Below are 13,686 nucleotides of genomic sequence, written 5' to 3'. Positions count from 1 at the left end.
AAAACTATCCCTTCAAGGTGGTCTGCCTGCTCCTCTTTCTGGCACTGCATGAAATTTTAACTGCAACCCTCCAAAGATGATACCTTGAATATTGTCCTCTAAGCAAAGGATCAGTGAGAGATTGAGCTCAGCAGCAGGGCATGGTGGGGACCAGGGGTGACATTGGGCAGCATCTCCCATGTAGCACACACTCCTTCCAAGGGTCTGACCTGGGAGAGAATGTCTAATAATTCCTAGGAAATGGCCCCAAGATTAGCCAGGAGCAGCATCCCAATCTGTTCAGAAAGAATAAAAATCAGGGTCTTCAGCAACAGCTGGATATACACATGTCAATTTGCAATTAATAGATTTTAATGAATCCTCTACAAACCCAACTCCAGAGATGCCTCACTGCCCCCACCTCCCTGAGTGGTCACGCAGGTGTCAGGACTTCTGAGTTCTCACTTTCCATTTCCCTCTCCAAACTCTCACCCCCCAGCAGGGAGTTGAGAGCAGCTGCTGGTGCCTTGGGTCCCTGGCAGCACAAGGAGCTGAGACAGGGAGTTAAATATTCTTAAGTAAATTGAAAAGATATTGTAAGATGGAGAGAGAGACCATGTTATGAAAATAGCCCTTAAGGCCGGCCAAGGTGGCTCACGCCTATAATCCCAGTACTTTGGGAGGCCGAGGCGGGTGGATCACGAGGTCAACAGATCGAGACCATCCTGGTCAACAAGGTGAAACCCCGTCCCTACTAAAAATACAAAAATTAGCTGGGCATGGTGGCGTGTGTCTGTAGTCCCAGCTACTCAGGAGGCTGAGGCAGGAGAATTGCTTCAACCCAGGAGGCAGAGATTGCGGTGAGCCGAGATCGTGCCATTGCACTCCAGCCTGGGTAACAAGAGTGAAACTCCGTCTCAAAAAAAAAAAAAAAAAGAAAACAGACCTTATTTTTTGCATTTTAACTCTGTGCTCCTTGTGCACACACACACTGGGTTTGGTTCAGTTTCAATGCACATTTAACCCACAGTCCCCTTGCTTCCCTGGTTGCAGGTGAAGACCCCAGCGAGGGCCCTGGTGGCTGGCCATGGGAGCAAGTCGGTGCAGCATTTGCTCAGCTGGTGCTTGTGAGCACCATGTCTTTCCAAGGCACTTGGCGGAAGCGATTCTCTTCCACAGACACGCAGATCCTGCCTTTCACCTGTACCCACGGCCTTGTCCTTCAGGTGCCCATGATGCACCAAATGGCCGAAGTCAACTATGGTGAGCCCCGCCCCTGCTGACTTGCCTAAAGGGAGAGGAAGCCTGAGAGCAGGATAGAGGAAGCCAGGTCCCTGCTCCTAAGGGATCAGGCTGTGTTTCTGCAGGGTCCGTCTGCTGGACTGGGCATGTGGCAGAAGAAAAGACTAGGGTGCCAGGAGACTTTAGAGAGGAGCATTGGACAGTGCTCTGACAGGACAGTGAGGACACAGATGTGGAAGAGAAACCCAGTTTCATGCTTGACACTTCCTCCCTCACTAGTAGAGTTTGGACCAAACTGCCACCCTTGGCAGGCACAATAGGCCTGGGTTGAATTGGCTGCTCCTTTAAGACCAGGTACAGTAGTACCCTGTACCCTTATCCATGATTTTGCTTTTTGAGGTTTCAGTTATCTGCATCAGAAGATATTAAATGGAAAATTTCACAAATAATTCTCAAGTTTTAAATTGCACGCCTTCTGAATAGTGTGATGAAATCTCCTGCCGTCCTGCTCTGTTCCACCTGAGACATAAATCATCCCTTTGTCCAGCATCTCCAGGTTGTCTACAGTACCCCCATGTTAGTCACTTAGTAGCCATCTCAGTTATTGGATCAAGAAAACATAGTCTATGCAGGGCTCATTACCATCCACAGGTTCAGGTATCTACTGGGGTTCTTGGAGCATATCTGCCAAGGACAAGGGGGCACTACTCTATGTGGTTCTGAACGTGCCGTTGTGGCCCTCATACCCAGCTCTATAGAGCCTCTGACTCTGTCAGGGTATCTTAAAGGGTATCTTAAAGACTCTAGGTCCAGGATTTTTATAAAATGGCCATATCACCCAACAGTCTTTGGCCCTAAACTGCCTCCTGAGGGTAAGGTAGATGCTTTGTTTTATTGTTTCCAGTCCTCTGAGCCAGCCTCTCTCAGGGTCTGGCACTGGTTGATTCTCCTGGCTCGTGGGACAGAGCTGACCTCTGATCCACTGCACCCTCAGGTCAGTTCCAGGACACTGCAGGCCATCAGGTGGGGCTGCTGGAGCTGCCTTACCTGGCACGTGCAATGAGTCTGTTCCTGGTGCTGCCCCGTGACAAAGACATCCCCCTGAGCCACATTGAGCCACACCTCACTGCCAGCACCATCCACCTCTGGACCACCAGCCTGAGGAGAGCCAGGATGGATGTGTTCCTGCCCAGGTGAGCAGCTGCGTCCCCCTTATGGGTGCTGTGTAGCCAGCAGTCAGAAGAGTCTGGATTTGCATCCAGGTGGTCTGCCTCTAGGGTCTGTGCTTAGCCACTGGGATGACTTGTTTAATGTGTACCCTGAGAGGTTAGGCCAAGAGGAAGTGACCCTAGAGTCTGAGACCATTTCAGAGTCTCCGCTGGCCAGCTCACAGCACAGACTGAAATGAACAAACTTCCCAGAGTCTTCCCAAAACAAGATGTTCTGCCTTCACTGAGCTGGACTGGAGGCCCCCAGGTCCCCTGATCCTGTCTTAGGCCACAACTAGTTTTTGAAGAGGAAATGCTCTGTGGTTCCCTTATAGGAACATATTCCAAATCTTATCCCATCCTAAGAGTATACAACTGTCATTTTCCCAAAACCAAAGAGGTAAGATGACTTAAGTAACTGAACAAGTACAGATAAGATTCTGATCAGAAGCCAAATTAAGGCATAAAAATTTGACACTTTAAGTCTCTATGCAGAAGGTTCTCATTCTTTCTAAAAGGAGGTGAACTCTCCTTTAAGAAGACCCAATAGGTACAAATACAAGTCTCCAAGAAGTGAAGTGGTGGCATTCTGTTTTGGTTTTTCAAAACAAAATCTATTAGCAAAACTCATAACTTTATAAAAAGATTCCTCTTAGGGCTTCTTTACATAACAAGCTTCTGTGATATATTTGAAAATAGAGTAAATTTATAATCAATTTTTGACCAGCATTAAGCAAGGAATGTTGTCCAGTAGCTCATCTTCCACATGTGAATTCTCCATGCTACTGCCCACTAACCACCTTGGCCTCCCTCCACTGCCTGGGCTCCCAGTAGGCAAAGACAAAATCCTTGGCAGTGCTCCCTCGAGGAGTTAAAAATAAATCTATGCACTGGAAGGAAAACATACAAAGAGAGACCCAGCAAGTTACAGGCCAAGGTCTAAAGTCAGGTCTGGCATAGCCCAGGGCAGAAGGTGCACTTAACTCTAAGGTAAAGTGTATCTCTCAAAACTAAATATTTGGACCCCAAGCCACAGCACAGAGACTGGTTATTTCAACAGATCTCTCAGGGAGGGAGCAGAAGCAACCCTAGTCTTCCTATTATATTTGAGAGAAACTCGGCAAGGGAAGGAAGAGCGTTCCATGTCAAAAGTAGAGAGAAAAATGCAGGCTGATGTGGGAATTTGCCATAGTCTTTTTGGGTTTAAGAGACAGATGGTGGGCCTCATCCTTGAGCAGCTCTTCCCTGGAAGAGACCCCAGGGAAATGCCCAGCTCCAATGAGAACTCTCCATCATCCTGATTCTGCTTTTATAAGTCTCAAGCCCTTAAGCAGTGATCCTGAAAAACGCTGGAGGGCAGGGAAGGAAAGGCAAGGCAGAAATATTAGTAACACAACTATTAGCTCTTAACCACATTCTGATAATTTTTAAAAATCTCCTTAAGACTACTATTAGCTCTTAACCACATTCTGATAATTTTAAAAAATCTCCTTAAGACTACCAAGTCTGCTATCCAAGAAGGATAGAGGTTTTTGGGAAAATGAGGTTATTTCACAAGTAAACCTAACCAAGTTTTTTTGTTGTTGTTGTTTTGCTTTTTATTTTTCAAGGTTTTGTTTTTGTTTTTGTTTTTTTGTTTTAGAAGGAGTTTTGCTCTTGTTGCCTAGGCTGGAATGTGATGGCACGATCTCAGCTCACCGTAACCTCCGCCTCCCGGGTTCAAACAATTCTCCTGCCTCAATCTCCCGAGTAGCTGGGATTACAGGCATGCACTACCACACCCAGCTAATTTTGTATTTTTAGTAGAGATGGGGGTTTCTCCATGTTGGTCAAGCTGGTCTTGAACTCCCGACCTCAGATGATCTGCTCACTGCTTGCCTCAGACTCCCAAAGTGCCTAGCCCTTTTTTTTTTTTTTTTTTAAGCTTTAAATCCTCTAGGGAACAAAACAGAAAAAGTAAAAATTATCTTAGGTCTAGATTTAAGCATAAACTTTGGATCATGGTATACACAAAGTCACCTTTTAGGCAGAAATTTACCTCTCATTCTCTCAAATCACTTATTTTTTCTTTTAGTATGACCTGATCTACAGTCAGCAGGCATTTTTCATTTCACAAGAGCAAAAAATTTTGCACCGTGTGGATAGCAATGTAAAATTGTGTGACTATGAGATGTGCTTTCAGGTTAAACATCACCCTTAACCAGTGCACTAGTAGATTCTGGATGAATTATGTCTCTAGCTTCCAAAGTAACCCTTTATTTATAAATAAATTAAAAAGTACATAGGGACTGTTAATTTTCATGAGGGATGCTTAGCATACTAAAGAAATAATCGAGAAAACCAAGCATGTGTTATGGATTATTTATCATCACAATCATGTACTGTCCCACAAGAAAGACTAATAATGTCAAATAGGTATGTGATGAATAAAACATTTGATTATTAGGCCAACTCAGAAAGCTGAGCATTTTTTGAGGTTAGATATAACATAGATCTTAAAATCCACCAGATTCCACGTATCCAAAATGAGTTTTGCCCTTCCTCCAAGGAGTGGCTGATTATCGTGGTGTGTGGTTTATGCTTTTCTAGGGGTGTTTCTTTTTTAAAAAAGTCTTCATTACTGTAGCTTTGTAGTGACTTTAGAAATCAGGAGTGTGTCTTTCAATTTTATTCTTCTTTTTCAAGATTGTTTTAGCTATTCTGTGCCCCTTGCATTTTTATATAAATTTTAGGATTAGCTTGTCAATTTTTGACAAAAAAGCAGGAGGGATTTAGATAGGGATGGTGTTGAATCTGTAGATCAATTTGGGAATTATTACTTTCTAACAGTATTAAGTGTTCTGAGCTATGAACTCAGAATATCTTTCCTTTTATTTAGGTCTTTTTTTCTTTCAACAATGTTTTGTAGTTTTTAGTATATAAGTCTTGCACTTCTTCTTTTAAATTTATTCAAAGTATTTTATTCCTTTTAATGCTATTGTAAATGAAATTTACATTAGCAATTTCAGTTTCAGATTGTTCTATAGTTTGTAGAAACAATTGATTTTTGTGTCTTGATCTTGTATGCTGCACCTTAGTGAACTCATTTATTAGCTCTAATAAGTTTTTTTTCTTTTTTCCTGTGTGCCTCTGTGTGTGTGTGTGTGTGTGTGTGTGTGTGTGTGTGTGTTCTTTAGGGGTTTCTACGTACACGTCCAAGTCATCTGTGAACAGAGATAGATTTACTTCTTTCTTTCTAACCTGGATGCCTTCTATTTCTTTTTCTCATGTAATTATCCTACTCACCCTCCTGTACCATGTGAAATAGAAGGAGTCAGAGTGGACATTCTTGTCTTGTTCCTGAACTTAGGGGAAAATTTTTCAGTCTTTTACTGTAAAGTATTGTACTAGCTATGGAGTTTTTGTAGATGTCCTTCATCAAATTAAGGAAGTAACCTTCTAGCCAAAGTTTGTTGTATGTTTGATGTTTGTTTGTTTTTAATCATGAAAGGGTGTTGGATTTTGTCAAATACTTTTTCTGCATCTATTGAGATGGTAATGTGGGCTTTGTCCTTTATTCTATTAATATGGTATATTAAATTAATTGGTTTTTATATATCAAACCCACTTTGCATTCTTGGGATAAATCCACTTGGTCATGGTGAGAGTTATATGGTGTTGGATTCAATTTGCTAGTATTTTGTTGAAGATTTTGCATCTATATTCATAAGGTATATTGGTCTGTAATTTGTCTTTCTTGTAATATCCTTGTCTGATATCAGTAAAGGGTATTTTTTTTACTCAAGTTATGTTTGTAGTATTTCTCCTGGATGTGCCTTCATAGCCATACAAGACTCTAATCACTCTAATCACAAGCCACATACTCATTCTAATCTTTTATAGTCATACCTCATTTTTATTGCTGTTTTCATTACTAAAAACGATACTATCCAGTTTTATCACCCACCATAATCATCATATTTGGTTTCAAACAGCCCTTAATTAACTGTTTCTCAATATAATTGAAAAATAACAAAAAATCACAATGGTAACAGTAAGTGTATAGGCTGTGCTGGGGATTGTTCTGAGCACTTGACAAGGATTTATTCATTTAATCTTTACAACCCTACAAACACGTATTACAATTATGCTCATTTCACAAATGAGGACACTGAGACAAAGAGAAGTAAAGTAACTTCCCCCTGAGGCAAAGTAGCTAGTTCCCAGGATTCAAACCCACAGCAATGGATTCCCAAGTCCTTGCTTATAATGACTGTTTCAGCATTTAGAGGTTTGAAAAAGGATGTGTTTTCAGTGCTTAAGAAAATTTTATAAGGAATGTTCCAAAAATTTTTTGGAGAAATGTCAGCATACTTAGAGAAAATATATTTCTTTTTTGGAAACGATTCTGAAGACTCAAAATACACCTTTATGGGAAAGTATGATACTTTTGTTTAAAGTATGAGTCACATCCTCTTGTATAGCAATGAAGACCTTTGATATTAAATGGTCTTGTTCAATATTTTTACTCTCCTGCAAGTTCTGTATTATTTTTAGAAAAATACCATCTAACTTCCATTTTGATCTTTTTATTTTCAAAGAAAAATAATATCAGCAGCCCTTTTAAAGGATCCTTCAACAGTCAATTTTTATATGCCTTGTCCCTGGGGAAATATAAAATTGGTATGCTGATTCTTTGTGCTCAAAAGGCTTACTAGGAAAACCAAGGCTTTAAGTTGCATTCTTTTCCCACTGTGCTCCAAAGGCATAAACTGCACACAGCAAATACAAAAATATATTTTATCTAGTATAAATACTCTTAAATAAAATATTCTATTAATTGTCAACTATGCAATTAGTCAATAGCCTCTTTTCTGCACCTACTATATGTGAGATGCCACACGAGATGGGAGGCAGCAAATGTAGGTGATTAGAGCATGGGCTCTGCACACACAGGCTTGATTTGAATCGAGGTCCATCACATACTCATTATGTCATCTTGGGCAAGTTTCTTAAACTCTTTAAGTCTTGATTTTCCCATCTGCAAAATGAGGATAATAACATAGTTATATAAAGGTGAAATAAGGTAATGCACATAAAGTTCTTATCTTAGTGTCTAGCATAATGTAAGCACTCATTAAATATTAATTCTTATTAAGAAATAAAAATGAATTGGAGCCCAGCACAGTGGGGCACATCTGTAGTCCCAGCTATTTGGGAAGCTGAGGTGGGTGGATCACTTGAGGCCAGGAGTTTGAGTCCAGCCTGGGCAACATAGGGAGACCCCATCTCAAAAAAAAAAGTGTTTAAAAAATAAATTGGGATAGCCACTCTTCTCAGGTAGTTTACAATATCATAAATGATGCTAATAGGAAGCAAAATGTTCTGTATATCGTAAGAGCAGAACAAGGTGTTAATGGGGCTTTAAGAACCAAAGGTCACAAAATAGCTGAAGAAAAGAGGAGGAGGTAACAACTGAAAAATGGATAGTAACTAAGAAAATCAAAGGAAATGGGAAGACTTGGAATGAACAGTAAGAACAAGGGTACAGAGGTGGGGAAGAGTCCTGTGTGGTCAGATTAGGGCTATGGCAAGGTGCATGAAAGATGAAGCTGGAAATAAATCTGGTGGAGTGAGCCTGACTTACAAGTTAGGAACTTTGGACTTCATGTGGTGTGTATGAAAGTACATCGAGTGAGAATTTTGAAAGTTGATGGTTTGTTTTTGCTTTTTAGGTTTAGAATCCAAAACCAATTCAACTTAAAAAGCATTTTAAATTCTTGGGGAGTCACCGATCTTTTTGATCCACTCAAAGCTAACTTGAAAGGAATTTCAGGTAACAACAATTATTCCAAACTTTCTAGTCTTGTGTTTGGGGCAGTTTTATCATACTTTGATTAAGAGATTATCATTGCCACAGAGCCTTCAGTGGTAGACAATCAGAGTCAACATTATGTAAAAGAATATGGAAGGTGCTCTGTTTTATGTAAGAATGTGTTGCTTTTGATAACAGTCAAATTTGGGTAAGACCTTATGAAGAAGGGATGTTTCTTCAGAACTTAATCATGGTTTTGGTTTTCAGAGACCACCTTCACCATGGGGTCAATGTCCATAGTACACAGTAAACTGACTCTCCCTTTACCCGTCATGACTAGGTGTGTACCCAAGGCATTAGTGCAGCAATAGATTCTTCATTATGACCTCCTGCTATCCCGCCAGCTTCACAGTCACCTTTTGTTTCTACACCCTTTTGCTCCCTCCTCCTATACCTCCTCTGTCCTCTTCTAATAAGCTAGTCTTGAAACCTTCTCTCATCTGTCCAATTTTCTTTCTTCAAATTACCCATGCTTTTATAACCTTGCCTTAAAATGTTCTCCTTTCCAGCATCCCTATCGAATTTCTTTGCACATAGTTGAATTGCTACTACCAATCAATAGGTACTGTCTGTTTGTGATATGATAGGGAATGTATATCAAAGATAAGCAGGGAGTGAATGCCAGAACCTATGCTCTACGATCATCTCAAGACGCCATTGGCTAAACTATTGTCAACTCAAAGGCTCAGGTTTGTTTCTACTCTGGAAAGTAAATTATTTGTGCAAAGATGATACTGTAGCTGGTATTTCCATTGGCCTTGACATTTCCCTTACCTGAAGAGCTTGAAAATCAGTATTTTGAATTCTAGAACTATGAATTCTAGAATTCTAATGTGAATTTTTCTAAAGCTTGGCTCAGAATCTTCCTTTTTAAGCAATCACAGAAAAATTGAGATTTCGATCCACAAGAGAAGTCTTGGTTTGGGCTTTAGATGTGACCAGACAGATTGACAGTTATTTATCAAATAAAACACAGTAATGAGAACCTATTCTAGAGAGTTTAAAATCAAATAGCTGTGTACTGATTGCCTAAACACGCAATGACATATGCAAAGCAGTGGTCAAGTTTGGGCACAGTGTCCACAACGATGCTTGGCACACGGTTGGATACCAAGTAAATATTGTTGACTTGGTCAAATGACTCAAACAGAAACTTTCCTTACGGACACAGGCATATCTGACATTTCAGGGAAAGGAAGAATACTGAAGTGAAAAGATCAGAGGGCAAGGAAAGAGCAAGGGATGAAGAACTTAACAGCATTCTATGTTTGATAACATGTAAAATCTAATGTGTCTTCTTGCAACTCTAGAGCTCAGCCATGGCATCCCTGTTGTTGATGGTGATTCTATTCTTTTGATTATTAGAGTTCAAAACTTTAATGCCATTCTTGACCTTTTCTTCCACACTACTATATTCAATTAGTCACTAGGGTTTACTGACTCTTCCTTCATAACTCTTAAAGCTCTCTCCTTTTGGGTCCTAAAAGTACATCCTAAAGTGCCATCAACCCTGTGTCCTCAAACAGGACTGATCTTAACACACATCATGTAGCTTCCCTATTGATAAAGACTTCCAAGGTAGCTCCCTTATTGGTAAAGACTTCCAAGGTCCATAAACTCCTCTGGCAAGATCTTTTCAGTAACCTAGTGTTAAAAGTACCTTTTATATATACCAAACCTCTATTTTTTTAAAAAAAAGCAATTCAAATCTACGTATATTTGTTCAAACCAGCAGACAGGTAGGCATAGGCAGGCAGATCTGGCTTATTTAATAATGATCAAGCAGTTATCATGTGCCAAGTGTGAAGCTTGCATTCATGTTTCCTACTGACAAAACTTGCCAGCCTGATAATCTTCTCTCATGAAGTTTTGTTCGTCTAAAGCAGGGGTCAGCAAATAATGGCCTACTACGTGCTTTTCTAAAGTTTAATTAAAACATAGTCACTCTCATTCATCCATAAATCATCTATGTAGCAGGCTGCTTTCCTGCTACAACCGCAAAATTGAATGTTGAGACAGACACCATATGGCATGCAGTTACTAAAATATTTAATATTGAGCCCTTTATAGGAAAAGATTGCCAACCAAAGTATTGTTTCTTAATGTCCTTCTTTAAACATAATCAAGAGACTAACCACTTCTCTGCCCAAATGGGCTTTCAACTTTATTCTAGAGACAGGGCCACCAAATCTCTCCAAGAAATAGTTTCCTCATTCCTACAATGGGGGTAGCTACCACCCACCACACATCTTAATTGTAGAAACAAAATCATTTACATATATTGTGGCAACAGCAGAGACCCTGCTAAAGAGTAAGCGATCAGAAAATGCTGGCCTCTCCTCTCTTCTTCCAGTTTACAAGAGCTTACCAAGCAGTTTTGTACTATTGATGAAGTCCAACAACCACAGCACACATTTGGCCTTTTGGTCCCAAAGCCAAGAATCATTTTACTCAAGTTCTCTTTCCCCATTTACAAGTCACTCCTTTCTTCCTTCTTGGGATCAAATCTTTTTTTTTCCTGAATGACTCATTGAATATTATTTCAAGGCCCAACTGAAACCAGAGTGTAATTTCCCCCCAGTCTCCTTGATACTAGATGTTATGCAGCTTTTAAGAGTAAATTTCACTCACACTGAAGATGCCAGCTACAGATACTCTTCTTAAGCAATCCCACTGGCTTTAGGATCAGCAGACTTTGATATAGACCCATGCCTCCTAGTCCACAAAACATTCCTTGTGCACAGACTTGAAACTCTGAAGAAACTTTCTTGTTCTTGGCTTTTATAAGTGGGTAGTTTCCAATCTCTGCTCAGTAAGAAGTACAAGCTCTCTGTTACTATGACTTAAATGAACCAGAGTTCTTTGGTTGAGTATGGAAGTTATGTAAGTTAACTTATGCCACACCAGATGTCTGGTCAGAATTGTAGTAGAAAGAGGTACAAAGTGGACTAGAAGAGACGAATGGAGAAAGCAACTAATCACAGCCTAATTTCAAAGGCCATCTCGGATTCTTCTTAGCACTCTCTCTCTCTATCCTGGGCTGGGTGCTATGTCTCTCTCTCCCCTCTCCCCAAAAACTGTACCAACACTTAGTTTTAGCAACTAAATGACAAGGTGAAAAAGATAAACTAGAAGCAAGTTCTGGCAATAACGTTTTAAAAACCACTAACTCTGCCTACAGAAAATAATAATAATTGTAAAGCCAAAAGAAACAGCAAATGCTGGGTTTATCCTAATTTATGAGAAGCTGAGGATGAAATGTAGGGACACAATGTTTATATAATATCATGGTATGAAGACTTTTAAACCTTTTGAATATGACTAGCCACGCACAAAAAAATAATGGTGTCCACCAATAAAGCACTGAAACAATCCTTCCACTGAGACTTGGAGAAGACCCACTCTATGACTTGTCTTTAAAAGGTTCTACCAACACCAGTCAGCATTGCCTTACAAATTTAACAAGGTTAAAGAATATTAAGGCCATTTATATAGTGGTGAGGGGTGTCTGTTATTAATTCATCCAGCATTTACTAAACACATTTACGTACCAAGTATTCTTTTTTTTTTTTTTGAGACGGAGTTTCGCTCTTGCTACCCAGGCTGGAGTGCAATGGCACGATCTCGGCTCACCGCAACCTCCACCTCCTGGGTTCAGGCAATTCTCCTGCCTCAGCCTCCTGAGTAGCTGGGATTACAGGCACGTGCCACCATGCCCAGCTAATTTTCGTATTTTTAGTAGAGATGGGGTTTCACCATGTTGACCAGGATGGTCTCGATCTCTTGACCTTGTGATCCGCCCGCCTCGGCCTCCCAAAGTGCTGCGATTACAGGCATGAGCCACCGTGCCCGGCCACGTACCAAGTATTCTTAATGTTAAGTTGGGCAAAGAAATATTTAAAACGAATAAGACATCATTTACGCCTTCTAGGAGCTAATAGTCTAAAAAAGGAAGGTAAACACCTATGGAAGAGGTTATGGAAGAAGAGTGGAGAGTATGCCAGAAGGGAGGGTAGGAAGAGCATCACCGCTTTGCTTTGTATATAGAATATATTGTAGGAGCAAGTGGGTTTATGGTGGGCTATAGTTTCCCAAAGTACGTTCCCCAAATGCTAATCTTGTAAATCTGGGACAGAGAATGGTGTGGGTGGTTCTGTGGTTAAATGCTACGTATTATAATTATCCTGTAGAGATTCATTGTAAAAGTTAGCAGATTAGCAGCTCTAAGAAGTCCCCTATTGAAAACAAGAGTGCAAAACTGTTTAGCATCTCCCATATATAATTAATCATAGAACCCTTTTACAGAATGCCACCTATAAACAATCTTGAGAACAACTTTTGAAAAAATAGGGTGTATGCCCCTTAATGGCACTAAACAGCTATCAACACTTCAGGGGAGTAGAAGAAGACCAGGAGAAACCCTTTGTGCTTGACTTCTTCTAGGTTGATTTCATTAGTTGCATAATATTTCAATAGCTATTCAATAAAAAATAATAGGAATTGGTAACACAAGATCAAGCAGGAGGAAAAAAATGCAAACCCACAGATGACTCCCAAATTCTCATTTTTACCACATAGGTTGGTCTTTTGAAAGGTCAACTCTTACCAGAGATAAAACTTAAAAAGATGCTGATTCTGGCGCACGACAGGCTATGGACCTTGGTTTATGGTTGTACAAACATATAAATGTCAATTATTGGACCACTCCTATAGTCTGATGGAGAGAAACTATTTAAATGAAATTCTTCAGTTGCACTTTCAAAATACTGAAATAGACTGAAAATCTAATCAGATTCATCCACATCAATTGGTCCCACTCTCACACAGCCAAGGTGCCTAGACTAAAGCAGACACATTTACTTATTTTAGCTGATAAGGGGTTTTGTAGTGCATCTCTGCTTATTTCACCAACATTCATTTAAAATGTTCAGACACCATCCTATACAGTAATGTAGTCACGGAGATTAGTAAAACCCTCTCATGACTGTCAAATAAGCGTTTGTTATCCATAAAGCTCTCTTTGTAACTTTGGCACTGCATTTGTTTGCTTAATTAGCTAGTAAACGGGGCTAATTATTAATAGAGAAATTTGTTTCTTTTCTTAAAGACCCTACAGAAAATGACCAACTGCTAAAATAAACCAAATTCTTTCCTGGTTTTAGGACAAGTGACACTAGTGAATGCTTCTATTGATTTTTACTTCCGCTGGCCCTTCCTGTCCCCTTCACTGATGCTGGAAAATAACTGTTCCTTACAGTGAATATAGACAATTCACAACATCCTGTGCACACCTTACTTACAAGATGGATGGAATGCCACATATTTATTTTGGGATGGTTTTATTCTCTCATGGCATTCATGGGCCATCTCCTGTACATCTGTGACAAACGCAAACCAATTTAA

General features: G+C 40.0%; 1 protein-coding gene across 5 annotated transcripts in view; it reads left to right on the top strand.

The window, feature by feature from the left end:
- SERPINE3 (serpin family E member 3) overlaps positions 1-13,686 on the top strand; it is a 43,056-nt gene that overhangs the window by 21,655 nt on the left and 7,715 nt on the right. For all 5 annotated transcript variants that reach the window (XM_035297658.3, XM_035297654.3, XM_035297650.3 and 2 more), the window contains 3 exons: positions 1,033-1,242; positions 2,216-2,414; positions 8,144-8,244. In XM_035297658.3, coding sequence (XP_035153549.1) covers positions 1,033-1,242; positions 2,216-2,414; positions 8,144-8,244 — 510 coding nt within the window. The remainder of the gene's footprint in view (positions 1-1,032; positions 1,243-2,215; positions 2,415-8,143; positions 8,245-13,686) is intronic.

The sequence above is a fragment of the Callithrix jacchus genome, chromosome 1 (genome assembly GCF_049354715.1).
Source record: "Callithrix jacchus isolate 240 chromosome 1, calJac240_pri, whole genome shotgun sequence".
Lineage (NCBI taxonomy): Eukaryota > Metazoa > Chordata > Mammalia > Primates > Cebidae > Callithrix > Callithrix jacchus.
Note: the sequence above shows the minus strand (reverse complement) of the source record. Positions and strands in the feature narration are given on the sequence as shown.